Below are 27,846 nucleotides of genomic sequence, written 5' to 3' on the forward strand. Positions count from 1 at the left end.
CAAGGGATCCGGCCGGCCGCAGCCTGGGGGCAGGCGGCAGGGCTGCGCGGTGCCACCATGGCTGCCCGGGGCCCAGCTGGCGGCCGCGCCCTGCTCACCCTCAGTTCTCCTCATCACTGTCATCCGGGCTGATGGCCGGGCTCGTGAGGCTGTAGGTGGGGCTGGTGGGCGAGTAGCCGGGGGACGTGGGTGAGTAGGTAGAGCCTTTGGGGGAGGTGGGCGAGTAGGTGGGGCTGGTGGGCGAGTACTTGGGGGAGGTGGGTGAGTAGGTGGGGCTAGTAGGTGAATACTTGGGAGAGGTTGGGGTGTAGACGGGCGAAGTTGGTGAGTAAGTAGGAGATGTTGGCGAGTATTTCGGGGTAGTGGGTGAATAGGTGGGGCTGGTAGGCGAGTACTTGGGAGAAGTGGGTGAATATTTGGGGCTGGTAGGAGAGTACTTGGGAGAAGTTGGGGTGTACTCTGGTGAGCTGGGACTGTAGGAAGGACTGGTTGGGGTATACTTGGGGGAGGTAGGGCTGTAGCTAGGGGAGCTAGGGCTGTAGCTGGGAGAGCTTGGGGTGTAGGTTGGAGACTGTGGTGTGTACCGCGGGCTTGAAGGAGAATAGCTGGGTGAGGTGGGCGAGTAGCTGGGGGAAGTCGGGGAGTAGCTGGGAGAGGTGGGGCTGTAGTTAGGACTGGTTGGCGTGTAGTTGGGACTGGTTGGTGAGTAGCTGGGAGACGTTGGGCTATAGCTGGGAGATGTTGGGGTGTAATTTGGACTGGTTGGAGAGTAGTTGGGGCTGGTGGGAGAGTAACTCGGGGAGGTTGGTGAGTAGCTTGGAGACGTGGGTGAGTAGCTGGGGGAGGTGGGTGAGTAGCTGGGGGAGGTGGGTGAGTAACTGGGTGAAGTAGGCGAGTAGCTGGGAGACGTCGGCGAGTAGCTGGGAGACGTCGGGGAGTAGCTGGGAGACGTCGGGGAGTAGCTGGGTGATGTCGGGGAGTAGCTGGGTGATGTGGGGGAGTAACTGGGGGAAGTAGGCGAGTAGCTGGGTGATGTTGGTGAGTAGCTGGGAGACGTTGGCGAGTAGCTGGGAGAGGTCGGGGAGTAGCTGGGAGACGTGGGGCTGTAGTTAGGACTGGTTGGCGAGTAGGAGGGAGATGTGGGGGAGTAGGAGGGGGAGGTGGGGGAGTAGGAGGGGCTCTGGGGTGTATAGCCACCAGGGGAACGAGGCTCGTAGGCAGGTGATGTTGGTGAGTAGCTGGGTGACATGGCACCACCTGTGAGAAAAAAGCGGACAGGGATTTAAGTGAAGACAGCCTTGTCCAGGTGGGAAGCTTGGGGGGAACAGGACAGCCGATGACGACTCACCTGGTGAAGGGATGTATGGGCTTGAGGGCCCGGGGGAGCCCGGCGAGCCCGGCGTGGGGGACCAGGCAGGGGAGTAGCCCGGGCTGAAGCCACTGGCATCTGAAGCAGCACTGGGCGAGAAGCCAGCCGCACCTGGGGTCATGCCACTCCCTGGAACAAAGAGGAACAGGCTGAAGCGGAGCTGGAGGCAGCCACCCACCTCTCCCTGTAGTCCAGTGACAGCTCCTGAGCACCACCCCACTCACCCACCTCTGGACTGCCCGAGGGCCCTCTTCCTAGGCCAGGTTACTCACCGACACTTGGGGACCAAGCCCCATAGGCTGGGGTTGCACCCTGGTTCCAGGGTGTCATGGCAGGAGAGATTCCTCCCATGGGACTGGGTGCTGAGCCAAAGAACATGCCGGTAGCTGCAAAGACGACCAGGGGACGCATGAGAGACAGCACCGAGGGCTTAACACCCCAACCACGGCCTGCCTCACCCCACAGGCCTGCCCATGGTCTGCGCAGCCAAGGCGCTCATACTCACGTCCGGCGGCCCCCAAGCCGGGGATGTTGGTGGGGATCTCCATGCCGTACTTGCACTTCTCTGCGTCCAGCAGGAGGTCAAAGCAGCCAGTGCCAGCTGGAGCCAGCTGGCCCAGCATGATATTCTCAGAAACCCCCTTCATAGGGTCGCTCTCCCCATGGGCAGCTGCTTCCATAAGCACATCCACCTGGACAACAGGAAGAGGACAGCCCCATCAGACCCCTCCACACACAGGACCAGGGCGGTGCCTTCAGAGCCACAGCCCAGTTGCCGGCAGCACACTCATGCTCCTCTGCCACGGGCACTCTCCTCCCACCCACTCAGAACTGCCATTACCGTCTCCTCAAAGGAACATTTCATGAGAGGTCCGGTGTCCTGGCGGTTGACTCCGTGCCGGGTGATGGCCATCAAGTGGCCACGACAGGTCATGGTATCACACAAGAGAGCCAAGTGCCGGTAATTGACGTAGGAGCCGTCAAAGGAGATGACATGGTACAGCTCCCGCTCCAGGGCCTTCCGCACAGCCTCAATGCCCAGCACCTGTCATGAGGGTTGGGGGCATCAAGACCAAGTTAGTTCTGTTCTCCTATTCCTCCTCCCACCAAGACCCACAGGACGAGAGGGGTCAGGGCACCACACTCAAAAGTGACATTTAGGTAGACAAAACTCACAAGAAATCTTGTGAGTGCAGAGAGGCCTGAAATTGGGAGTGTCCCAGCAGAGCTGGCCAGCACATGCTCTGAGGCTCACCGTGAAGATCTCCACGATGTCGTTGGACGTGGTGCGCACAGGGTCCACGTCCTTCTCGCTCAGCACCCGCATCAAGCTCACGCCGTCCGTCTCCAGGATCCACTCCTGCAGGGCCTTGAACTCCCCGTCCTCCGTGATGATGATCTTCTTCTTGTTGTCTGTCTGCGGCAGGTGCATGTACACCTGGAGAGACAGAGAGAGCTGGAGCGGGGCCAGCAGGACAGGTGGGGAAGATGGGGGCAGGGCAGCCGCGGGAGAGGGCTGACCTTGCTGATCTGCTCGATGCCCTGTAGGGTCATATCTGTCAGCATGTTGGACTCAATGCAGCGCAGGAAGACATCGTCATCCATTTTGTCCACTACCTCTTCTTCCTGCAAAGAGAATAAGGTCAGCACCCCTAGGGCCCTCCAGTCTCTCCTCTGCTCTCACCCAAACTATTGACTCCAAGGACCTCAAGGCCCCAGTGAGACTGCCTTTTATCATGACTTTATAATATTACTTAAAGAAGCCTAGGAAGAGGCACCCACACCTCCCACCTTAACAGCTGCTATTTTCGTATAGTCCGTCTAGCACATCCCTGCGGATGTGTAGGTACCCTGGGTAGCTGGGATTGGGGGCCTGCTCTGCTTCTGATGCTCACCAAGTACTAGCCAGGACACTACCAACTTGACAAAAAATCTCTCCTAATAGCTGTATATTACATTCCATCAAGATTATATATATAATTTTTTTTGCAGGTCTGGAATAGAACCCAGAGGCATTTGACCTCCAAGCTACAACCCCTGCTTTACTTTTTTATTTTTTATTTTTTGGTGGTACTGGGGGTGAAACCTGGGGCTTTTCTATCTCCAGGCTATACTCCCAGACCTATTTTATACTTTAATTGGAAACAGGGTCTCACTAAGTTGCGGAGGGCCTCACTAAATAGCTGAACCTGTCCGCAAACCGCGACCCTCCTGTCTCAGCCTCCCAAATGCTGGGATTACAAGCGTGCACCACCACGCCTGGCTCATAGTAATTCTTACTGTCCAGACTGTCCCTATCTTGCCTCCTTGCTCTCCTGGCTGAAGTCTGTACTGCTACAGGAGAGCAAGCTGCAAGAATCTGGGGGAGGACTGCAAAGTGACACACCCACCCTCCCTTCCTTCCTTCCTTCCTTCCTTCCTTCCTTCCTTCCTTCCTTCCTTCCTTCCTTGGTGGTACTGGGGGTGGAACCCAGAGGCTTTCTACCTCTGAGCTATACTCCCAGACCTTTTTTATATTTTATTTGGAAACAGGGTCTCACTAAGTTGCTGGAAGCCTCACTAAGTAGCTGAGGCTGGCTTCAAACCCGTGCGATCCTCCTGTCTCTGCCTCCCAAGCGCGGGGATTACAAGAGTGCACCACCACGCCCGGCTTTTCTTTTCTTTTTTTTTTGGTGGTACTTGGGGTGGAACCCAAAGGCTTTCTACCTCTGGACTATACTCTCAGCCCTATTTTATTTGGAAACAGGGTCTCACTAAGTTGCTGAGAGCCTCACTAAGTAGCTGAGCTGGCTTGGAACCTGTGTGATCCTCCTGTCTCAGCCTCTCAAGCGTGGGGATTACAAGCGTGTGCCACCACGCCCAGCTAAGGACACACCTTTTAATGCCATCTCTTTTATCTATTTGGTGGTCAAATTTCAAAGACTTTTGCTTCTGGGGAATCCTTGCTAATCACCGTTACCCATTCCTAAATTAGGTGGATGTAACTGGCCCTCAATGTTGCTTGTACCTTAATTTCTTGGACTAACAATGAGATTTAACAGTTTTCTGTGATCTGTCTTTTTTTGGGTCCCATTTACCTCTTGCATCTTGTTTTCATCACTGTTCATGATACGGATACGAAGGACAAGCTTCTCGGCATTATCATCATTAAAGATGCAGTTCAAGTCATCGCCAAAGCCTGATAGGGAGGACAATAAGCCATGAAAAATACCATGTTAGAAAGGACTTGCTGGCCAGGCGTGGTGGCGCACGCTTGTAATCCCCGTGCTTGGGAGGCAGAGACAGGAGGATTGCGCAGGTTCGAAGCCAGCCGTGCTAGCATAAGAGACCCTGTTTAAAAAAAAAAAAAATAGGTCTGGGAGTGTAGCCCGGAGGTAGAAGGGCTTTCAGGAACCCCAGTACCAACACACACACACACACACACACACACACACACACACACACACACACAAAAAAAAAAAAAAAAGAAGAAAGGACTTGCTTCTTCCTGGCTTCCTTCCAGTCATAGGTTCTCTGGGCTTGCCCCTCCTCCTAGACCTTACCTTCTCACAGAAGAGAAAAGGGGCACACTGAGAGGGGAAAGAGAATGCAGAGGCCCTGGAGGGCCTGGGGCCAGGAACACTGACCCTGGGGAAACGGTGCCTTGGAAGGTGGAGGAGGGGATGCACAGATACTGGGAAGGTGGGCGGCTCTGTCAGGACTCCAGTGTAGCAAACACAACAGAGGCTGGAGCCCAGATGGGACTCCTGAGACACCTCTGCCCTCCTGCCCTTACCAGCATTGATCTTTTCGGCAATCTGCTCCATGGTCAGCTTCCGGTCAGTCATGTGCTTCCGGTCCAGCTCCACTCGCAAGAGCCAAGGGGAGATTCGGGCTACATCGAAGTCAGGCATCTCATAGTAGACATTTACCCACTCCTGATCTTCTGCCACCACTGTGCTCTGGGGGTTGGGGTCATAGTAAATGGCTGTGTTTGCAGTCACTTTCCTCAATGTTGTATGTTCCAGGCGACAGAGAATATCCTGGGATGAGACAGGGACACAGGCATCAGGGTGATTCCAAAGGCCTCTTGAAACTATCCTATGAAGGGAATCCCAAGTCCTTATTCAAGAGAGAATTCCCCTCCTCCTTTTGCCAATAAGCCCATCACCAACCCCTACCTTGGCCCTTTCAGCATCTCGAGCAGACTGGCCCAACAAGAAGACAGTAAGCGAGGGAGTCTTTGGCTTCTTGGAAATGTTGATGAGTTCCTTAAGCCGAGGTACACCCAATGTCACATTCTTGGCAGACACACCAGCGTAATGGAAGGTGTTCAAGGTCATCTGGGTGGCAGGTTCTCCAAGGGACTGTGCAGCCAGAGCTCCCACCATTTCTCCAGGATGGGCCTAAGGAAAAGCTAGCGTCAGAAAAAGCCAACCCTCTCTTCTGGTGAATGAGCAAGATATCTTCTAATATAAAAAAGACAGAGGGTAGGTAAGTTTGGCAAAGGCAGAGAGATCCTTTCTTTCTCCTCCCTCTCTCCCTCCCTCCCTCTTTCTTTCTCTTTCTTTCTTTCTCTTTCTCTCTTTCTTTCTTTCTTTTTTTGTAGTACCAAGGATTGAACCCAGAGGCATTCTACTTCTGAGCTACATCCCTAATCCTATTTTTTTTTTTTTTTTAAAACAGTGTCTCACTAAATTACAGAGGTCTCACTAAGTAGATGAGGCTGGTGGTAAACCTACGATCCTCCTGTCTCGGCCTCCCAAGTACTGAGATTATAAGTGTGCACCACCACGCTACAGTGTAAGTTCAACTTTATTCTTTTTACATTGTTTGGGCTATCCTGGGTCTCTTACATTTCCATATGAATTTTAGAATCAGCTTATAAATTTCTGCCACAAATGCAGATTTGTTGAATCGATAAATCTCTTTGGGGAACTGTGCCATTTAACAATATTAAATTGTCCAATCCATGAATATGGATATTTTTCCATTCATTTATGTATTCTATAGTTTCTTTCAATAGGATTTTATAGTATTTCCTAACACATTTTTACTTATTTTCTTATGGTACAGGGATCGAAACCAAGGGCATTCTACCTCTCAGGTACAGCCCAGCTCTTTTTATTTTTTATTTTGAAACAGGGTCTTGCTAGGTTACTGAGTCTCACTACATTGCTGAGGCTGTCCTCAAACCTGTGAGCCTCCTGTCTCAGCCTCCTAAGTACTGTGATTACAATACCACTACACCTAGTTCCTAATGCATTTTTTGTTGCTGTTGTTTTTGTTTGGTGGTACTGGGGTTCCTGGAAACCGTTCTACCTCCGGGCTACACTCCCAGACCTATTTTATATTTTTATTTGGAAACAGGGTCTCTTAAGACAGCGAGGCTGGCTTCGAGCCTGTGCAATCCTCCTGTCTCAGCCTCCCAAGCTTGGGGATTACAAGTGTGCGCCATCACACCCGGCTTCCTAATGTATTTTTAATTTCATGATTATTTATTACTGATTTTTGCAGTATAGGGAACTGGACCCAGAAGCTCACTCATTCTAGACAAATGCTCAACCACTGAGCTATCCTCAAGCTCTTTTTAGTTTTTATTTTGAAAGTCTTGCTAAATTGCCCAGGCTGGCCTCAAACGTTCAATCCTCCTCCTGCCTCAGCCTCCTGAGAAGCTGGGATTAAAGGCATGCACCACGATACCCAGCTTCCTGATTGGTAAGAACAGATTCAGAGGCGTGCCTTTAATCAAGATGCTTTCCTTACTACCATAATTCTGCGAAATTCTTAGACAGTGAAAGCTTATCTCAGTATCTATAATTCTAATTACTTCTTCTTCTAATTCCCTACCTCTATCCAAATTAGAATCTTTCATACAATGGATATTTTAGGAAAATAAAGAACAAAATTTCCATTTCATATCCCAGTCATGCCACTTATGCCTATGACTCTCATACAATTGCTGTCGCAGCTTTGTCTCTGCCACTGAGGACCAGTGAGCCCCTCCACCAGGGTCCTTTTAAGGTTGCTCTGATACAAAGGCATAATGCATCAAACTTAGGTCTTTGGCACAGAGCAGTCTTTCAATGAATGAGAGCTAGTATTCAGTGATAATACCAATAAACAAGAGGAGAAAAACAAGGTCTCAAGGTGAGAAGCCAACACTCACAATTGCTTGGTTGAACTTGGACTCGATCTCCCCAAGCAGCCAGTCAAAAGCCTCCCCACTGAGCCGAAACTCCTCAGCCATGCGGCGGGAGCACAGCGTGGACCGCAGGTGGATGTTGAAGAGCAGAGTGGCATTCTCCTGAGCCTGCCGGCTGAGCGGGTCATCCCCGTTCACAATCACCAGCTTCTTGCTCAGTTCCTTGACTCCTGAGGCCAAATGAGAGGTGCGGAGATGGTCAGACCAGCGCCCAGTAGACTCCCATCCCCAGTTGGTCTAGAGACCGATACACTCACCCTCTACCACTCTGATGGGGTGCAGGTCAGAAGGCAGGCGAGGGTTGATATGAAAGATCTTCTGGGCGTTCCAGATCATGCGCAGAAGGTTACAGGGGAGGACAACCTGAGGGAGGAGCGGATGGAGAGAGGACTGAGTCAAAGGACAGCCACCCAGCAGCAGCACATCTCCAGCACTTGCCACCCACACAAACCTTGCTGTCTCCAGTTGGGAAGATGACTCTGAGCACTTCCCGATCCTCACGCATCCGCTCAAATTCCCGTTCCAACTCGTTCTGTATGTGTGCATTGCTCAGCACATCCTTTACCAGATCTTCCTGCAGAGTCCGTCGCAAGGCCCTCTCATTGGTATAATCAAAACGGAACCTACAAGTGGCAAGGGGAGGTGGAGTCAGGGCACAACGGGCTCTGGGTTCTCATTCCCACAGGAGTGGTGTGAGGCTCTGAGAAGTGCACAGCCCAGCAGGAACAAGGCTTTGGAGACAAGAAAGCTGGGCCGAGACACATAAGACCTAGATCCAAGGACTGCCAGGACCCACACGTGCTTGTCCCTCTGCTCTTCTGTATTATCACCAGGGGCAAAGCAGGAACAGATCTTAGATCTCCTCCATTCATCCTCTTTCAACACTGAGGGGCCATTTCAGATATGGAAAATCAAGGTGCTAAAAAGGTAAGGCCTACTGCAAGACACATTACAGACTGGCATGGTGGTGCCTGCTTGTAATCCCAGCATTTGGGAGACTGAAATAGGAGGATTGTGATTCACGAACAGCCTCAGCTATGTAGTGAGGCCCTTTGCAACTCAGTGAGACCCTGTTTCAAAATAAAGAATAAAAAATAGAGCGGGAGTGTAGCTCGAAGGAAGAATGCCCTGGGTTCCATCCCCAGTACCCCCAAACAAAAAGGCACATTACAGGCCATCTCTCTGAGTGAGTGGGACTCCCACAACTAAGGCCCTGAGTCAAAGTGCACCAGCCACCCTCTTGCCCGCCTGCTCACTTCTTCTCAAACGCCTTGTTGGAAGGCTTGAGTGTAGCCAGGTTCTGGAACTCAACACTCTCCCCGGCCAGGCCATCCTCGCCGTAGCGCAGCTGTACCACCTGGTTGATGGAGTTTCGCACAGTTGCATCGTATTTCACCATGACTGACTCCATAGACTTGATCAGACGCCGCTGGATGTAACCTGGGGGATGCAATCAATTAAAGAACCCAAGGCAAGAGAAGGCGATGTCAAGGACCAAAGACCTAGTCTTGACTCACCCGATTCCCACAAGAGCCAGCTAGTAGCCCCTCACACCTGAGGGATCTTTCCCTTTTTTCTTTCTCTTTCTTCTTCTTTTTTTTTTTTTTTTTTTTTTGTGGTACTGGGGATGGAACCCAGGGGCATTCTACCTCCGAGCCACACCCCAGCCCTATTTTTTTTAGTCTTTTTATTTATTATTATTATTATTATTATTATTATTATTATTATTATTATTGGTACTGGGGTTCCTGGAAGCCGTTCTACCTCCAGGCTATACTCCCAGACCTACTTTATATATATATTTTTTAATTTGGAAACAGGGTCTCTTAAGCCAGCGTGGCTGGCTTCAAACCTGCGCCATCCTCCTGCTTGTAAACCCAAGCGTGGGGATTACAATCGTGCACCACCACGCCCGGCTAGTGCTTTTATTTTATGAAAAGGGCTTCGCTAAGTGGCTGAGCCTGTCTGTGACCGTGATCCTCTGGCCTCAGCCTCCCAAATGCTGGTCTTTTTTCTTTTTTGTAGTGCTGGGAAATAAATCCAGGGCCTCGTGTATACTGGGCAAGTGCTCTAGCACTGAGCTACACTGCAAAACCCTCCCAGGTCTTCTGATAAAAGCCACATGCTTTTTATCACTAGATTAATCAAGCGCCTAGTAGAATTTCCTAAGAACCACCCTCATGTGCTAGGCCAGGAGCAGAGCCCTATCTGTGCAGCATGGAATGCTGTAAAGCAATCTAAAGAAAAATACTGCCAGGTGTGGTGGGGCACGTGTATAACACCAGTACTTGAGAGGATGAGAAAGGATTGCAGGTTCAAGGACAGTCTCACAATAGTGAGACCCCAACAACCTAGCAAAATATAAAAAAGGGGCTGGGGCCCACCAAATATTGGGATTAAAGGCCTGCATCACCATGCTGGGCTTAAAAGGTTTTTGGTTTTTTTTTTTTTTGCAGTACTGGGGATGGAACCCAGGGCATTCTACCTCCGAGCTACACCTCCAGCCCTTTTTTTTATTCTTTATTTTGAAACAGGGTCTCACTGAGTTGCAAAGGGCCTCACTAAGTAGCAGCTGAGGCTGTCTTCAAACCACAATCCTGGTAGAAGGGCCTCTTTTATGAAAGTGTTTTTTTAGTACCTACAGAAATTCCTTTGTGGATTTTTCAGTTAATATAATTAACCACACTGGGCATGGTGGTGCACACTTGTAATCCCTGCGCTTGGGAAGCAGAGACAGGAGGACTGTGCAGGTTCGAAGCCAGCCGTGCTGGCTTAAGAAACCGTTTCCAAAAATAAAAAAAGTATAAAATAGGTCTGGGAGTGTAGCCGGGAGGTAGAAGGGCTTCCAGGAACTCCAGTACCACCAAGAAAAAACCACCAAGAAAAAAAGAAAAAAAACCATATTTTATATATATATATATATACACCAGAATATACAATGCAAGTTTCTTGTGTGTGCTTGAATACACCCAGTGAGAAGCTCCTATAGAAAAAAACCTGTCATCAGCAATAACTGTCATTTTTTTACACTGTGAAAACTTTTAATGTGAATAATACTCTCAAAGCTTTTCCAAAAAATCACGTGATAAAGATTTTACTTGAATGTTTGTAAGTTGTAAAGTTAAGTGTGTAAAATACTCAGTACAATTAACTGTGGGAAACATACACTGAACTTGCCAAGGAAATGAAAACTTGAAAACAAGCAAGAGGTCTGGAATGAAATTTGACCTAAGCAGTTGTTGCCAAGCTGTCATCAGTTTCTTGAAAATAATTAGCACTGGTGTGTAGAAGTAATTCCTAATTTTATAAATTCTGATTTTGTGGCTAAATTACTATGCAGTGTCGAAGTTAAAAGTAATTTTATGTATTTCATTCTGTATGTTTTCCGTGATGTTTCTGAATATTGATAATATAGCATGTATGAATTTATTTCAGTGCCTTAAAGAAAGTATTTTGAATGTAATACTTTGCTAATAGCTAAAGAACTGTTTTCAGCTGGGTATGGTGGCGCATGCTTGTAATCCCCACGCTTGGGAGACTGAGACAGGAGGATCGCACGGGTTCGAAGCCAGCCTCAGCTACTTATAGTGAGGCTCTCAGCAACTTAGTGAGACCCTGTTTCCAAATAAAATATAAAAAAGGCCTGGGAGTGTAGCCCGGAGGTAGAAAGCCTCTGGGTTCCACCCCTAGTACCACAAAAAAATAAAAATAAAAATAAATAAAGAACTCTTTTCCTAAGGATGAAGCACAATTGTTAAGAAGGCCCTGCAAAATAACTTATATTTGCTATAAACAGCACAAACAAAAGGGTTGGGAGTGTAGTTTGGAGATAAAATGCTGGAGTCCAATCGCCAGAACCACACAAGCACAGACAGACAAAAACAGAAAACCAAAGGCATCTGCCTTTTTTTTCCTCATCAAACGCAGGGCCTCGGCACACCTACCACCACTGAGCCCCGCCCAGCCCACGTAACTCGAGCTTCAGTCTCCATTCTTTCCATGAACGCCAAAATTACACATCTGGAAAAAAGCCTTAGGCCTGAGAACCCCCACCCCGCTGCCAGGGGTTTCTCAGCTAGCCACACTTCCTCGAAGTCCTCTACAGAAAGCCTCACCAGTCTCGGCAGTCTTGACGGCTGTGTCGATGAGCCCCTCACGACCCCCCATGGCATGGAAGAAGAACTCAGTGGGCGTGAGGCCGGCTAGGTAAGAGTTCTCCACAAAGCCTCGGCTCTCAGGTCCGTAATCATCCTTGATGAAGTGAGGCAAAGTCCGGTGCTTGAATCCAAATGGGATCCGTTTGCCTTCCACGTTCTGCTGCCCGACCACAGCAATAACCTGGGAACAGAAAGAGTAGGCTTCATCTAACTTCCCTTGTCTTAAGAATAAGAGTTTCAAGGCCAGGCACGGTGGCATGTCTGTAATCCCAGTACTTGGGAGGCTGCAACAGGAGGATCGCAGGTTTGAGGCCAGCCTCAAAAACTCAGTGAGGGAACTGGGCATGATGGCACACGCTTGTAATCCCAACATTTGGGAGGTTGAGACAAGAGGATCGCAGTTCGCAGACAGCCTCAGCTAGTACTTAGTGAGGCCCTCTGCAACTCAGTGAGACCCGGTTTCAAAATAAAGAGAATTAAAAAAATAGGGCCGAGGGTATAGCTCAGAGGCAGAATGCCACTGGGTTCCACCCCCAGTACCAAAAGGAAAAAAACAAAAAAACAACACAACTCAGTGAGGCTCTCAGAAACCTAGCAAGCCCGTTTCCAAATAAAAAAAATAAATAATAGGGCTGAGGGTGAATAGCTTGGAGGTGGAATCCCTCTGGGTTTAATCTATAGTACAAAAAAATAAAAGTTTTCAAGCCAGACATGTGAGCACAAGCCTATATTCCAGCTACTTATGAGGCCGAGGCAAGAAGATTCCAAATTCAAGGCAAAACTAGGCAACTTGGTGAAAATTTATATCAAAATAAAATAAAAAGAGCTGTAGCCAGGCATGGTGACACATGCTTATAATCCCAGTACTTGAGAGGCTGAGACAGGAGGATCATAGGTTGGTGGCCAGCCTCAGCTATTTATTTATTTATATATATATATATATTTTTTTTTTTTTGAGGTACTGGGGATGGACCTCAGAGGCATTGACCTCGGAGCTATACCCCCTGCCCAATTTCTTATTCTTTATTTTGAAACAGGGTCTCAGTTGCGGAGGGCCTACGTAGCTGAGGGTGTCTGCAAACTGCTATCCTCCAGTCTCAGCCTCCCAAATGCTGGGATTACAAGTGTGTGCCACCACTCCTGGCTTTATTTATTTATTTATTTATTTTTATTTATTTTTTTATGGTACTGGGCATGGAACCCAGGGGCATTCTAATCCCAAGCTATACCTCCAGCCCTATTTTTTATTCTTTATTTTGAAACAGGGTCTCACTGAGTTGCAAAGAACCTCACTAAGTAGCTGAGGCTGTCTGCGAACTGAAATCCTCCTGTCTCAGCCTCTCAAATGCTGGGATTACAAGCGTGCACCACCACGCCCGGCTCAGCCTCAGCTATTTAGTGAGGCCCTCCACAACTTAGTGAGACCCTATTTAAAAAAAAAAAATAGGGAGCCAGCTGGGCATGGTGGTGCATGCCTGTAATCCCTGTACTGGGGAGGCTGAGACAGGAGGATCACAGGTCTGAGGACAGCCTCAGCATGGAGATTTGCATCTACCTAGTGAGACCCTGTTTCCAAATAATAAAAATCAGGCTGGGGGTGTAGCTTTTGGGTTCAATCTCCAATACTACAAACAAACAAACAAACAAACAAACAAACTAACTAACTAACTAACTAACAAACAAACACACACAAGGGCCATAGATGTAGCTCAGTGGTATAGTGCCCCAGGATTTAATCCCCAGGGAGGAAAAAAAGTAAGTTTCCAGTACTTTTCCCACTTCCCACCCCAAAACATACACACACCTTTCCTTCCTCCTCCAGACTTGAAGGCTCCTCTCACCTGGGAAATGTTGATTTTGGATCCTTTGGCTCCGGACACCACCATGGACTTGAAGTTGTTGTATTCAGACAGAGATTTCTGGGCAGAGGAGCCGGTCTTGTCTCTGGCATCATTGAGAATGCGGTTCACTTGGTTCTCAAATGTCTGGCGCAGCGTGTTACCAGGGGTGGGCTCCAGCTCATTGTTGTGAGCCTTCTCGATGACCTGCAGGCAGAGTTCTCAGTGAGGTACCAATCCCTACTGTTCCCTTCCTTCAAACCCTTACACCCACTCTGCTACTGCAAAGGCTGAGATCAAAGTCCCTGGGAGCCTCTTATTCCGTCTCTGCTCAGCCTTCCTTCTCACCTCTATCACATCCTGTTTGGCCTTCTTAATAGTGTTCTGAATGTCCTGGTAAGTCTTAGAGTCAGCAATGGAGTCCCCAATGCCAATGGTATGACCTGAAGTTAAAGAGAAGCATTAGTAACGCTGCCTTCAGACTCCTAAGCCACATGACGGAAACTTGTAGCCAAGAGAGTAGATGGGGGAATACCAAATCCAAGGAGGAAAGAAAGAACAGTACAAAATGAGAGTAAGCTGGGCGTGGTGGTGCATGCTTGTAATCCTTGTACCTGGGAGGCTGAGACAGGAGGATCACAGGTTTAAAGCTAGCCTCATCAACTTAGCAAGAGTTTGTTTCCAAATAAAACAATAGAAAATAGGTCTGAGGGTATAGACTGGAGGAAGAAGTCCCCTAGGTTCCATCCCTACTACCACCAAAACAAAAGCATAGCGAGAGAAAGGGTGTAGGGTCCACGATACGCACCCTCGATGAGGAGCCAGTTGTTGATAACAGTCTGAATGTTGGAGTAGAAGAGGCGAGTGATGTCATGGCCCATCTCTAGGTAGGAGATATGGACCAGGGAGCCGGCTGAGGTGCCCAGGGACTTCTTACACAGGATACCCATGATCAGCTCCCCATTCTCCACTACCACCTGTGGGCAAGCACTCACTGAATGCCTCTGTTCTGGTTCCCATGTCCAAATTCTGTCCCCACATAGAAAAGAACCCACTTACCTTGGTGTCCCCTGGAGAAATGTGCTTGTAAGGGCCGCTGTCCTCGTCATCGGGATGGGTGCTGTGGGTGCGGATGCAGTTGATGTGGCCGGGTATGATGAGAGAGAAGACCTGCTTGCCTGTCCACAAGGGTCTGGGCTTGAGGATGGCCGGCTGTGGGACCTTCCCATCCCACGTGGACAGGAACATTAGGAGGTTCATTACTTCACCCTGTGAGGAAACAGCAAGAAAGCCCCAGTCAGGATGTACATTTCAGAAATGCACCGAAACTTCTATCCAAGGAGGTAAGTCAGATTTTAGAAGCAAAAGAATACCAGGAAAACTACCTGCTAAACTTTTAACAAAAAAATTCAGCCAGGTGTGATGGCACATGCCTGTAATCCCAGTACTTGGGGGGCTGAGTCAGAAGGATAACAGGTTCAAGGACAGTCTCAGCAAGTAGTGAGACTCAGCAACTTAGTAAGACCCTGTTTTCAACTAGAAATAAAATAGAGGTGATGATATAGCTTAGAGGTAAAAAGCCTCTGGGTTCAATTCCCAATACAATAATCAGTAAATAAGTAAAATAAACAAATAAAGGCCAACCTGGAAAATTAGAGAGAGCTGTCTCAAAATAACAAATAAAAAGGCTGGGAGCAGCTGGGCATAGTGGCACATGCTTGTAATCCCAGCATTCGGGAAGCTGAGACCGGAGGATCGCGGTTTAAGGACAGCCTCAGCTAAGACTTAGTGTGGCCCTCCGCAATTTATTGAGACCCAGTTTCAAATTAAAGAATAAAAAAACTAGGGCAGGGGTGTAGCTCTGAGGTCAAATGCCCCCGGATTCCATCCCCAGACCCGCAAAAGAAAAAAAAAAAAAAAGGGGGGGGGGGTGGGGGGGCTGGGAGCCAGGTGTGGTGGTACACACTTGTAATCCCAGTACGTAGAAGGCTGAGACAAGAGCATCACAGGTTCACAGACAGCCTCAGCTACTTAGTGAGGCCCTCTGAAACTTAAGAGCCGGGCGTGGCAGCACATGCTTGTAATCCGAGCATTTGGGAGATTGAAACAGGAGGATTGCCGTTTGAGGACAGCCTCAGCTACTTAGTGAGGCCCTTTGCAACTCAGAGAGATCCTGTTTCAAAATAAAGAATAAAAAATTGGGCTGGAGGTGTTAAAATACCCCGGGTTCCATTCCCACGACTGAAAAAAAAAAAAGAAAGAAAAAACAAACAAAATGGGAATGTCGTTTAATGGTAGAGGATCCTGGGGTTCAATCCTCCATACCCGGAAAAAAGAAAAAGAAATATATATAATATTTTTCCTTTCCCTTTACTTTATAGACAATATCTGGAATTATGTGAAATTTAAGTAATTAAATGGGAAGCTAATGCCACTTACTATTCTAGCCTCTGATCTTTCCTAACCCCTTCCTTTTCCTTCCCTCACCAGAAAAGGCAGTCTCATATACATCACAGGTGGAAATCAAGTCAGGTGAAACATCGCAGCTCCTCCTTCCTTGCTGCCTCCTCGCTCCCTCCAGAGCCCCCTGCCTGCCCGCCAGGTTTCCATGTGGATCACACACCCGCTCCAGGAAGACGTCTCTCTTGGTGAATTTGCGCACTGCCGTGAGTGTGTCCTGTACGATGCCCATAACAGGTCGATTGCTCTGGGGGGTGACAATCATGCGAGGCACCATGGCCAGCTCCTGGATCTCTGCTCGCGTCTCCAGAGACTGTGGCAGGTGCAAGTTCATCTCATCCCCATCAAAGTCTGCGTTGTATGGAGTTGTCACACTGCAACGAAAAAGAAGTCAGAGCTGGGAAAGTGCCACCCCAAGGGGCAGCCCAGCCCGCACTCCACATTAGCCTGCTTCCCTCAGCCAGAGAACTGACCTAAGATTCAAGCGAAAAGTAGACCAGGGGAGGATGCGGACCCGATGCCCCATCATGGACATTTTGTGCAAAGTCGGCTGCCGATTGAAGATAACAATGTCCCCGTCACACATGTGCCGTTCCACCTGGGGATGTGAGGTACAGAAAGAGGCTCAGTGAAGGAGGCACGTCAAGAATGAAATGACAATAAACCTGGCCAGACACTGGTATTCAGGGATAACAGCGATCACAAAATATAGTATTCACCAATCTCAAGGAACTCGGTCTGGAGAGAGAATCAAGAGAAATAAACATGGAGCTGAGCGTGGTGGCGCACGCTTGTAATCCCAGTACTTGGGAGCCTGAAACAGGAGGATGGAAAGTTCACAGACAACCTCAGCTACTTAGTGGGGCCCTCCACAACTTAGCGAGACTGTTTCAAAATAAAGAATAAAAACAGTGCTGGGAGCCAGGCGTGGTGGCGCACGCTTGTCATCCCAGCATTCGGGAGGCTGAGACCAGAGGATCACAGTTTGCGGCCAGCCTCAGCTACTTATTGAGGCCCTTTGCAACTCAGTGAGACCCTGTTTCAAAATAAAGAATAAAAAAATAGGGCAGAGGGTGTAGCTTGGAGGTCAAATGCCCCTGGGTTCCATCTCCAGACCCCCCCCCCAAAATAGAGCTGGGGGTTTAGCTTGGAGGTAGAATGTCCCTGGGTTCAAGTCCCAGTACCAAAAAAAAAAAAAAAAGAGAGAAATGAATATGAAGCCTCCTGTGCTGTCCTCCCTGAGTCTTCCTTTTCTGCCAGGTGTATGTTGTCCCTTGGTGGACACAATCCCCACCCCAAATGACACAGCAGCCTATGAACAGGACAGATTTAGATGGCCGCCTCAAGCTGACCCCACTGCAGAAAACCTTCTGCTCAGCCAGTTACTAGAGGCTTGACCTTTTACGTGCCTTATATCCAGTTTGCAGGTGAAGGTCGCTGGGCTTGGGGTGGAAACGCAAGTCAATGCGATCGCCGTTGTCTCGAATGATGTACTTGGCACCTGGGTACTGGCTATTGCCTCTGCGTACTAGTTCCTGAAGTCTATGAAGGAGAGGCATGATGAACACAATGCGTCCTCAAAACCCCTGTTGCCACCCTCACCCCAAAGCCCCAAGGAGAAGCCACACTTCTGAACTTCAAAGCTTCCCCTCCCTGGCAGGGGAGGAGCACACCTCTACCTCTCTCAAAGCCTCAGCACTGAGGCCATACCCCTGGCCCCTCGGCAGGGCTTCCACACTGAGGCATACCTGTCAATGTTGAAGGGCGTGACAATCTCTGCAAAAGTCATGTTGGCGGCAATGGAGCGGGGCACGCCAACCTGGTCAATGGACAGGTTGGGGTCGGGGGTGATGACGGTGCGGGCTGAGAAGTCGACTCGCTTGCCCATCAGGTTCCCTCGCACCCGGCCTTCCTTGCCCTTCAACCGCTGCTTCAGGGACTTAAGGGGACGCCCAGACTTCTGCATGGCCTGTGAAGAAACATGGGGAGGGAATAACCCAGCGGTCAGCACTGGGCCTTCCTCCACAGCTCAGAGGCCTCATGCTGGCTACCCCCCTGCCTCTAATCCACAGGGCCTGGAAAGAGTGCAGACGCACACGAGGTAAGCCGGGCAGCTCATTGTCCACCATGGTGGCCACATGGAACTGCAGGAGTTTCACGTCCTCGGCAATGACATGAGCCGCTGCGCCATTCTGCTCATTCCGCCGCAGCTGATTGTTGATCTTCACGATGTCGGCCAGTTTATGAGTCAAGTCATCCTGAGGGGAGTGAGCACTGTCAAAATCTAGCTGTTGCTGACTGGGTACTGGACATGAATGTGCCAGGCACGTGGTACCAATCTCATCTACTGTGGGAGGCAGAGGCAGGTCTGCTCCTTTTTACTTTATAGATACTGATACCCTCCGATGACCTTTAACCTCATTAAGGGACTCCTTAAAGGTCACACAGCCAGCAAGCCGCATGGCATTTTCCAACTCAGATCTGTCCCTCTACTCCTGGCACATGCCACCCTGGTAGGGCTTCCTCTCCTAGGACACCCAGCCACTCACCCAAGAGACAGAACCCTGGAGCTGCTGACCTGGTTCCGGGCAGAGCCCTGCATCACCACAGCAGGCCGCACGGACAGCGGGGGCACAGGTAGCACTGTGACAATCATCCACTCAGGACGAGCGTAGCGTGGCTCCATGCCCAGCACAAAACACTCCTCATCTGAGATGCGTTTAAAGATTTCGTGCACTCGCTCTGGGCTCAGTAGGATCTTCTTCTCCTGAGAGTCCTCGTTAACATGTTTCCACTCAGCATACAGCTCTAGGCCTGAGCGCCGGATCCGGGGCTGATAGCGCCCACAGCCACCATGGCCCTTCGGAAAAGAGAGAGAACGTCAAGACCAGACTCGGGCCATGTCCTGCTACACCAGGCAAGCCAGCACTCCCCACAATGCCTTGTCCACCAGGTTCTGGTTCTTCTACAGCCTCCTCCTGTGCTCCCTCCAGGCCTGTATGACCACCTCCAGTCCCTTCCTTCTCCACATCTCTGCCAGCCCCACTACCTTCTCTTTGGTCAGATCCTCGTCGCCTTCAGGCTGCTCCACACCGAACTTGTTGTCCATTTCCTCCCCGCCCTCGCAGATGTTTTTGCCCTTGCAAAGGTCATACACATGTGTAAGCCGCTTCTTGGGCTGTCCCTTGGACTTGGCCAGGATGTCCTTGATCTTTGGGTTGTTCTGGGACAGAGGAGAGAAAGGTCAGGTGAGGCTGTCCCTGTCGCCACATCCAGCAGTCCCCCTCACCAAGCCCGTCCCCAACTCACAGAGTCCACAAGCAGTTTGGAGCAAAAGAAGCAGACACAGCGTAAAACTTTCATCGTCTTCACCAGGAAGCCCACGTGAAACACAGGCTTGGCCAGTTCGATGTGGCCAAAGTGGCCAGGACACTCTGTCATGTTTCCTGGGGGAACATGCACGTAACACTTTCCTCCCAGCTCCTACTCTCCTCAGAGACTAGATGCCAGATGTCCGCCCCACACTGGTTTTCAAAAGGACTGAGCCTCTCCCCTCCTCTCTGGGATCGCTCTGGCCCCCAGCGCCTACCTGCACATGTCTGGCAGCGGCCCGTCCTCTCAATCACCCCCTGCCTTGGATCCATCAGTCCCCCAAGCTTGGGGCGGCCTCCCTCAGTCGTCTCTGGGTATTTGATACCACCCTCTGTCACAGACATCCGCTTCTGCATGAAAGAAAGAAAGGCCAGTGACAACCAAGTAAAATTCCTAAGTGTCCAGCCTGAGATAACCCCAACTAACCACTTTTAGCCTGGGGTGAGTTGAGGTGGGCACACCTCTAGAAATGCCAGAGTTGAAGATCACAAGTCAAAAGTTTGTTCCAGTCACTGGCAGCAGGGTGGGGTTGGGGGTGGCATGTGCTCAGACTAGAGTATGGTCAACCTCTCTTAAGAACTCAAACCCAACATCCCTCTGGGTTTAGTTCTAGGTCACTGACATCTATAGGATTTGACCACAAAAAGAAAGACAAGTTGCTTCAAGGGCATGGGAGTAGGGAGGGACTGCCTTATCCTCCTACTCCAAAATCAAGTCCACGAGAGACCTGGCTCTGTACCTGCCTAGAGCCCAGTAGTGCTGCCCCAAGACGTGCCCGCCAACTCTAACTTCATCCCCTGAGGAGGACTGAGGCTCTTGGAGACGCAGTCTTGCCTCTATGTCCCCATCTATATCACTTTCTCCCACTCAAGGGTCTGAACTACTCCACATCAAATTGGAGATTTTAGTCGGGCGTGGTGGCGCACGCTTGTAATCCCAGAATTTGGGAGGCTGAGACTGGAGGATCACGGTTCGCAGACAGCCTCAGCTACTTAGTGAGGCCCTCTGCAACTCGGTGAGACCCGATTTCAAAATAAAGAATAAAAAATAGGGCAGGGGCTGTAGCTTGGAGGTTGAATGCCCCTGGGTTCCATCCCCAGACCCGCCAAAAACTAAACAAAAAAACAAAATTGGAGATTTTATTACATGGCAGGAGAACCAGGCGCTAGGACAGGCAGGTGGAGCAGAAACATAACAGGAATCCTCCAGAAAGGAGCCAGGACTCAATGGGGCCAATTCAGAGAAGGGAAAAGGAGAGATGGAAGATCTCAGAAGTTAACTACAAATTGAAGAAAAACTTTCTGTTCCAAGCTAGAGGTATTTGCGGCAACCTTGAGGATTCTTTCACACAATGAAAAGCTGGGCTTTTAAATCAGTTTAGACTTTGGTTCCCTAACTTTCTAGAGGTATAAAATACAAAGAATAAAAGCTCAACTTATTTTGGTGGTACTGGGGAAGGAACCTAAGCCCTCACACATTAGGCAAGCTCTCCCATCCAAGTACTAACCAAGCCTGACCCTGCTTAGCTTCTATCAGACGAGACTGGGCGCATTTGGTAAGGCTGTAGACATTAGTCAAGCTCTTTACCCGTCAGCCACAATCCTAGCCCCTTAAATGTCAACTTTGAGACAAGCACCAAATTGATTTCTCTAATCCCAACCGTTTTTCCTCTAAACCTAATGAATGACCTAGAAATAAATTCCAATTTATTTTTCTTTTTGTGGTACTGGGGATGGAACCTAGGGGCATTCTACTTCCAAACTACACCCCCAACTCCTATTATTTATTCATTATTTTGAAACAGGTCCTCACTGAGTAGCTGAGGCGAGCTGTGAACCACGATCCTCCTGTCTCAGCCTCCCAAATAATGTTGTGATTACAAGCATGTGCCACCATGCCTGCCTGTCTGTCTGTCTTCCTTCCTTCCTTCTTTCCTTCCTTTGTAGTATTGGGGATGGAACCCAGGGGCTTACTACCTCTGGGCTACACTCCTATACTTACATTTTATTTGGAAACAGGGTCTCACTAAGTTGCTGAGAGCCTAAGTAGCTGAGGCTGGCTTCAAACATGCAAGATTCTCTGGTCTCAGCTTCCCAAGTACTAGGATTACAAGCATGCGCCATCACGCCTGGCTTTATTTTTTGTTTTGAAACAAGATCTCACCAAGTTACTGAGTCTTTCACTAGTTGCTAAGGCTGTCCTTGAACCTGGGATACTTCTGTCTCAGCCTCCTAAGTTTCTTGGAATGAAGTCTACACCTCACTAGGGCTGGCCTTGAATCTATGTTCCTCTTGTTTCAGCCTCCCAAGTAGTAGGATTACAAGCGTGCACCATCATGCCCAAGTGCAAGACATAGTTTCAAAATAAAAAATAAGAGCCGGGCGTGGTGCACACACTTATAATCCCAGCATTTGGGAAGCTGAGACAAGAAGACTGCAATTCGAGGACAACCTCAGCTACTACTTAGTGAGGCCCTTTGCAACTCACTGAGACCTTGTTTCAAAATAAAGGATGAAAAATAGGGCTGGGGGTGTAGCTCGGAAGTAGACTGCCCCTGGGTTCCATCCCCAGCACTACCAAAAACAAAACCCAAACAAAGAGGGCTGGGGTGTACCTCAGAGGTAGAATGCCCCTGGGCCCAATCCCCAGTATTGCAAAAAACAAAACAAAACTAAGTCTTAGCTCGATCTCTCCTTGCTTCTCACACCCCCACTTTCAATCACCCCCACATACACACAAAAAAAATTTTGGAGAACACCAGCATTAAATACTGCCTGTTCCAGCCGTGTGTGGTGGCGTACGCTTGTAATCCCAGCATTTGGGAGGCTGAGACAGGAGGACTGCAGTTCCCAGATAGCCTCAGCTACTTATGTTTGTTTTTTGTTTTTGGTGGTATGGGGGTGGAACCCAGAGGCTTTTTACCTCTGGGCTATACTCCCAGACCTTTTTCATATTTTATTTGGAAACAGGGTCTCACTAAATTGCTGAGAGCCTCACTAAGTAGCCAAGGCTGGCTTCGAACCCGTGCGATCCTCCTGTCTCAGCCTCCCAAGCGCAGAGATTACAAGCATGCGTCACCATGCCTGGCTAGCCTCAGCCACTTAATGAGGCCTTCTGCAACTCAGTGAGACCCTGTTTCAAAATAAAAAAAAGAATTAAAAATAGGGCTGGGAGTGTAGCTCAGAAGTAGAACGCCCCTAGGTTCTATCCCCAGAACCACACACACACACAAAAAAAGTTACTGCCTGTTTCATAAGCGGCCTCTTGCTCTTACCCACACTCCTACCCAAAATGGGATTATTTGTTATTAAAAAAAGCTATATGCTGGGCGTGGTGGCACACGCTTGTAATCCCTGCGCTTAGGAGGCTGAGACAGGAGGATCACACAGGTTCAAAGCCAGCCTCAGCTACTTAGTGAGGCTCTCAGCAACTTAGTGAGACGCTGTTTCCAAATAAAATATAAAATGGATCTGGGAGTATAGCCCAGAGGTAGAAAGCCTCTGGGTTCCACCCCCAGTACCAAAAAAAAAAAAAAAAAAAAAAAAAAAAGCTATATAAAATGGAAACATACAAAGCAATCAGAATTTCTTATCCTGCCTCCAGAGATAATTCCTGTAAAGTTCTGTGGACAATGTTCCACTCTTAAAAAAAAAAGGAAATACGTCCCTATTTAAACACAAAAGGGCCTCATTCTGCACACTCTTCAGTAACGTTTTCATTTAACCAAAGAGTCCCTAACATTATCAGTTCATAGCATCCTTAGTATCTCAATAACTTACAGCACTCCCCAGACCAAAAATGAGCCGTTTGTTAAGTATCTAGATTCACTTATTTGTGGAGACTGAACTCAGGGGCATTCCACCTGACCTACACTCCAACCATACACATACACACACACACACACACACACACACACACACACATTTTTTTTGGTGGTACTGGGGATGGAACCCTGGAGCATCCTGGGTGCCACCACGCTCAGCTTATTATTTTTACTTTGAAATAGGATTTAAGTTGTAGAGTGCCTAACCTGACTGTGAACCTGTCATCCTCCTGCCTCAGCCTCCCAAGTATAAGCATGTGCCACCTCGCCCGGCTAGATTCAAACTTAATTAGTATTTACGTCCTAGCAATTTGCTAGCCATTTGAAAAGGTAATAAACATTAAGCTGACAAAAAATTTTTTTATGGTACTGGGAATTGAGCCCAGGGGCATCATGCCTCCAAACTATACCCCAGCACTATTTTATTTTGAAACAGGATCTCACTAGGTTGATGAGTCTCACTACTTGCGCTGAGGCTGTCCTTGAATCTGTGATCCTCCTGTCTCAGGCGCCACTATGCCCAGCTTAAAATATTTTGACATATTAAGGTAATATTTCTTGCCGGGCATAGTGGCGCATGCTTGTAATCCCAGCATTTGCGAGGCTGAGACATGAGGATCATGGTTCACGGGCAACCTCAGCTACTTAGTGAGGCCCTCCACAACTTAGTGAGACCCTGTTTCAAAATAAAGAATGAAAAATAGGGCAGGGTGTGTAGCTGAGAGGTTGAGTGCCCCTGGATTCCATCCCCAGACCCACAAAATAATAATAATAATAATAATATTTCTTAGCCAGATATGGTGGTACATGCTTGTAATCCTAGTACCTGGGAGGCTAAGACAGAAGGATTCCAAGTTCTAGGCCTGGCTGAGCAACTTAGTGATACCCTGTTTCAAAAGAAAAAACAGAAAGGGCAGGAGGTGTAACTCAGAGGTAGAATTCCTCTGGGTTCAATCCCTAGTACCATACACACAAAACACACACACTTCTTCCCAAAATAACAATTTTTTTACTATGACACTTGTTAGGTACTATATAACTCCCCAACTCTTGGAATCAGATTAGCTAGCACCACCCTTACTTCTTGTTCCAACTGAGTCTTGCCTGTCTTAGCACTTACTAAAAGCCAAACTTCACCAGCTGGGCGTGGTGGCTCACCTGTAATCCCTATACTTGGGAGGCAGACACAGGAGCATCAAAGGTTGGAGGATAGCCTCAACAATGTAGCGAGCCACCCAGCAACCTAGTGAGGCCTAGTTTCAAAACAAAAAATAAAATTGGGCTGGGGGTGTGGCTTGGAAGTAGAATGTCCCTGAGGTTCAATCTCCATTAACCACCCCAAAAACAACCAAAAAAACCCCAGCTTCAACAGAGCGTGGTGATGCACACTTGTAATCCCAGCATTTGGGAGGCTGAGCCAGGAGGATTGCGTTTCGCAGCCAGCCTCAGCTACCTAGTGAGGCTCTTTGCAACTCAGTGAGACTGTTTCAAAATAAAGAATAAAAAAATCGGGCTGGGGGTGCAGCTCCGAGGTAGAATGCCCCTGGGTTCCATCCCCAGTACGGAAAAAAAGAAAAAAAGAACCGGGCGTGGTGGCGCACGCTTGTAATCCCAGCATTCAGGAGGCTGAGACGGGAGAATCATGGTCACGGACAGCCTCAGCTACTTACACTCTGCAACTTAGTGAGACCATGTCTCAAAATAAAGAATAATAATAAAAAAAAAAAATAGGACAGGGGGTGTAGCTCAGAAGTTGAATGCCCCTGGATTCCATCCCCAGACCAGCAAAACAAAAAGGGGGGAAAAAAAAAACAGAAAAAAAACCCCAGCTTCACAAAATTATGGGAATTTATTGCCATCTAATGTTGAAACTAAACAAACTGAAACTAGTAGTTTACAGGGCACCTGTGCTTCTCTCAGAATGTTTTTTTGGGGGGGAGTCTTGGGATGGATCCAGGGGTATTTGACCTCTGAACTATACCTGCCCTATTTTGTGTGTGTGTGTGTGGGAGGGGGAGACTGGGGATGGAACCCAGGGTCATTCGACCTCCAAGCTACACCCCCTACCCTATTTTTTTTTAATTCTTTATTTTGAAACCAGGTCCCAATGAATTGCAGAGGGCCTCACTAAGTAGCTGAGGCTGTCCAAGACAATCCTCTGGTCTCAGCCTCAGCAAGAATTTTACTTATTTACTTATTTATCTTGGTGCTGGGAATTGAACCCAGGAAATTCTTCCTTCAAACTATACCCCCAGCCAATTTATTCTTTATTTTGTTATTCTTTTTTTTTTTTTTTTTTTTGGTGGTACTGGGGTTCCTGGAAGCCCTTCTACCTCCGGGCTACACTCCCAGACAAATTTTTACATTTTTTAAATTTGGAAACAGGGTCTCCTAAGCCAGTGCACACGGCTGGCTTCGAACCTGCTCGATCCTCCTGTCTCTGCCTCCCAAGCATGGGGATTACAAGCGTCTACCACCACGCCTGGCTATTTTATTATTCTTTTAACGAAAAGAATAATACACCCCTAGCCCTGTTTTTTATTCTTTATTTATTTTTTATTTTGGTGGTACTGGGGTTCCTGGAAACCCTTTTGCCTCCGGGCTACACTCCCAGACCTATTTTTATATTTTTATTTGGAAACAGGGTCTCCTAAACCAGCATGGCTGGCTTCGAACCTGCGCAATCCTCCTGTCTCCACCTCCCAAGCACCGGGATTACAAGCGTGCGCCACCACCGCCCGGCCTTTATTCTTTATTTTTAAACAGTCTCACTAAGTTGCTGAGAGCTTCACTAAGTAGCTGAGGCTGAGTGCATACTTTCAATCCTCCTGTCTCAGCCTCCCAAGTACTGGGATTTCAAGTGTGTGCCACCATGCCCGGCGTGAGTATTTTTTTATTTTTTTGTGGTACTGGGGGTGGAACCCAGAGGCTTTCTACCTCCGGGCTATACTCCCAGACCTTTTTTTTATATTTTATTTGGAAACAGGGTCTCACTAAGTTGCTGAGAGCCTCACTGAGTAGCTGAGGCTGGCTTTTAACAGGTGCGATCCTCCTGTCTCAGCCTCCCAAGCGCAGGGATTACAAGCGTGCGCCACCACGCCCAGCTCGGCTTGAGTATTTTAAATACCTCACTGTGCTTCTGTGAGTTTGTTGTAGTGTCTCAGATGGACATTAGTTTGGGAACAGTAGATTTAATCATATGTTTTCTGTCTCCTCTGCCCCTTCTGACAGAAAGTACTCTAGAAGATTGGAGCCAGCTGCACACTTCTCATCCAGTAGTTGGGAGGCTGAGACAGGAGGATCGCAGGTTCAAGGCCAGCCTCAGCTACTCAGCAATGCCTTCCACAACTCAGTGAGACCTTGTTTCAAAATAAAGAATAAGCCGGGCGTGGTGGCGCACACTTGTAATCCCAGCATATGGGAGGCTGAGCCTGGAGGATCGATCGCAGTTCACGGACACCCTCAGCTATTTAGTTAGGCCCTCTGCAACTCAATGAGACCCGGTTTCAAAATAAAGAATAAAAAATCGGGCAGGGGGGTGTAGCTCAGAGGTAGAAGCCCCTGGGTTCCATCCCCAGACCCGCAAAATAAAGAAAAATAAAGAATAGAAAACTAGGAGCCGGTCATAATAGCACATGCTTGTAATCCCAGCATTTGGAAGACTGAGAGGAGGATCACGAGGTCCTCTGCAACTTAGTGAGACCCTGTTTCAAAAATAAAGAATAAAAAAGAAAATAGGACTGGGGGTGTGGCTCGGGGGTACAATATACCTCGGCTCCATCCCCAGTACAAAGAAAGAAAGAAAGAAAGAAAGAAAGAAAGAAAGAAAGAAAGAAAGAAAGAAGAAGGAAGGAAGGAAGAAAACTAGGGTTGGGAGCCGGGTGTGGTGACACACGCTTGTAATCCCAGTTCTTGGGAGGCTGGGAGAGAAGGATCGCAGGTTTGAAGTCAGCCTCGACGACTTAGCGAGGCCCTCTGCAACTCGGTGAGACCTTGTTTCCAAACAAGAAATAAAATTTACCCTGAGGTCTAGCTCTGAGGTAGAATGACTCTGGGTTCAGTTCCCAGTGCCACAGAAAGAAAGAAAAAATTACTAGGGTTGGGGATGCAATCTGGAGGTAGAATGCCCCTGGGTTCAATCCCGGGTATCACCAAAATAAATAAATGTGTGTGTGTGTCAGGGACTTGTCCGTCTTTGGTCAATTGTGTTTCCAACCTCTGCTGTGTCTGCCACGTAACAGGTGGTCAACTACCATTTACAGAAAAACAAAATCTTTAACTCCGTTTCCTATTCAAACTTGGAAAAGCCCCCTAGACTCGTCTCCTCCCGTGGAAGGGCGGTAATTCTCAAGTGTGGAACCGGTCACCAAGAGCGCTGAAAATCCTCGCGAAATCTCTTCAAACTCTGGAAGCTCCGAGACAGCGGCCTCGGCGCAGCTAAACCTCCCCGCGGCGGGCCTCCCTAGGCGGCCAGACACTTCCTCGGCCGCCGCTGGGCCCCGCCCCCGGCGCGCGAGCGAGGAGGAGCAGGAGCAGGGCGGGCAGCTTACCAGCTCATCCGGACTCAAGATTCCGAACTGCACTCTCTTGATGGTGCGCAGCGGGCATGCGCTGTCCCCGGAGGGGGGGCCGCCCCCGTGCAT

The 27,846-nt window shown here is 48.8% G+C and overlaps 1 protein-coding gene across 1 annotated transcript; it reads right to left on the bottom strand.

Moving 5' to 3' along the window:
• Positions 1-100: 100 nt before the first annotated feature.
• Positions 101-27,846, bottom strand: POLR2A (RNA polymerase II subunit A; the record flags this gene model as incomplete). The annotated part of the gene is made up of 29 exons (XM_080713074.1): positions 101-1,257; positions 1,349-1,498; positions 1,642-1,755; positions 1,875-2,061; positions 2,211-2,414; positions 2,625-2,807; positions 2,891-2,995; positions 4,447-4,547; positions 5,145-5,391; positions 5,530-5,754; positions 7,518-7,723; positions 7,811-7,916; positions 8,005-8,176; positions 8,810-8,993; positions 11,669-11,891; positions 13,552-13,755; positions 13,897-13,991; positions 14,357-14,525; positions 14,608-14,817; positions 16,172-16,382; positions 16,482-16,606; positions 17,418-17,550; positions 17,757-17,977; positions 18,105-18,266; positions 18,587-18,868; positions 19,058-19,231; positions 19,318-19,454; positions 19,598-19,730; positions 27,754-27,846. The coding sequence occupies 29 exons, from the start codon at positions 27,844-27,846 to the stop codon at positions 101-103; spliced, it is 5,913 nt and encodes a 1,970-aa protein (XP_080569200.1).

Source organism: Muscardinus avellanarius, assembly GCF_963383645.1.
Source record: "Muscardinus avellanarius genome assembly, chromosome: 16".
NCBI classification, from domain to species: domain Eukaryota; kingdom Metazoa; phylum Chordata; class Mammalia; order Rodentia; family Gliridae; genus Muscardinus; species Muscardinus avellanarius.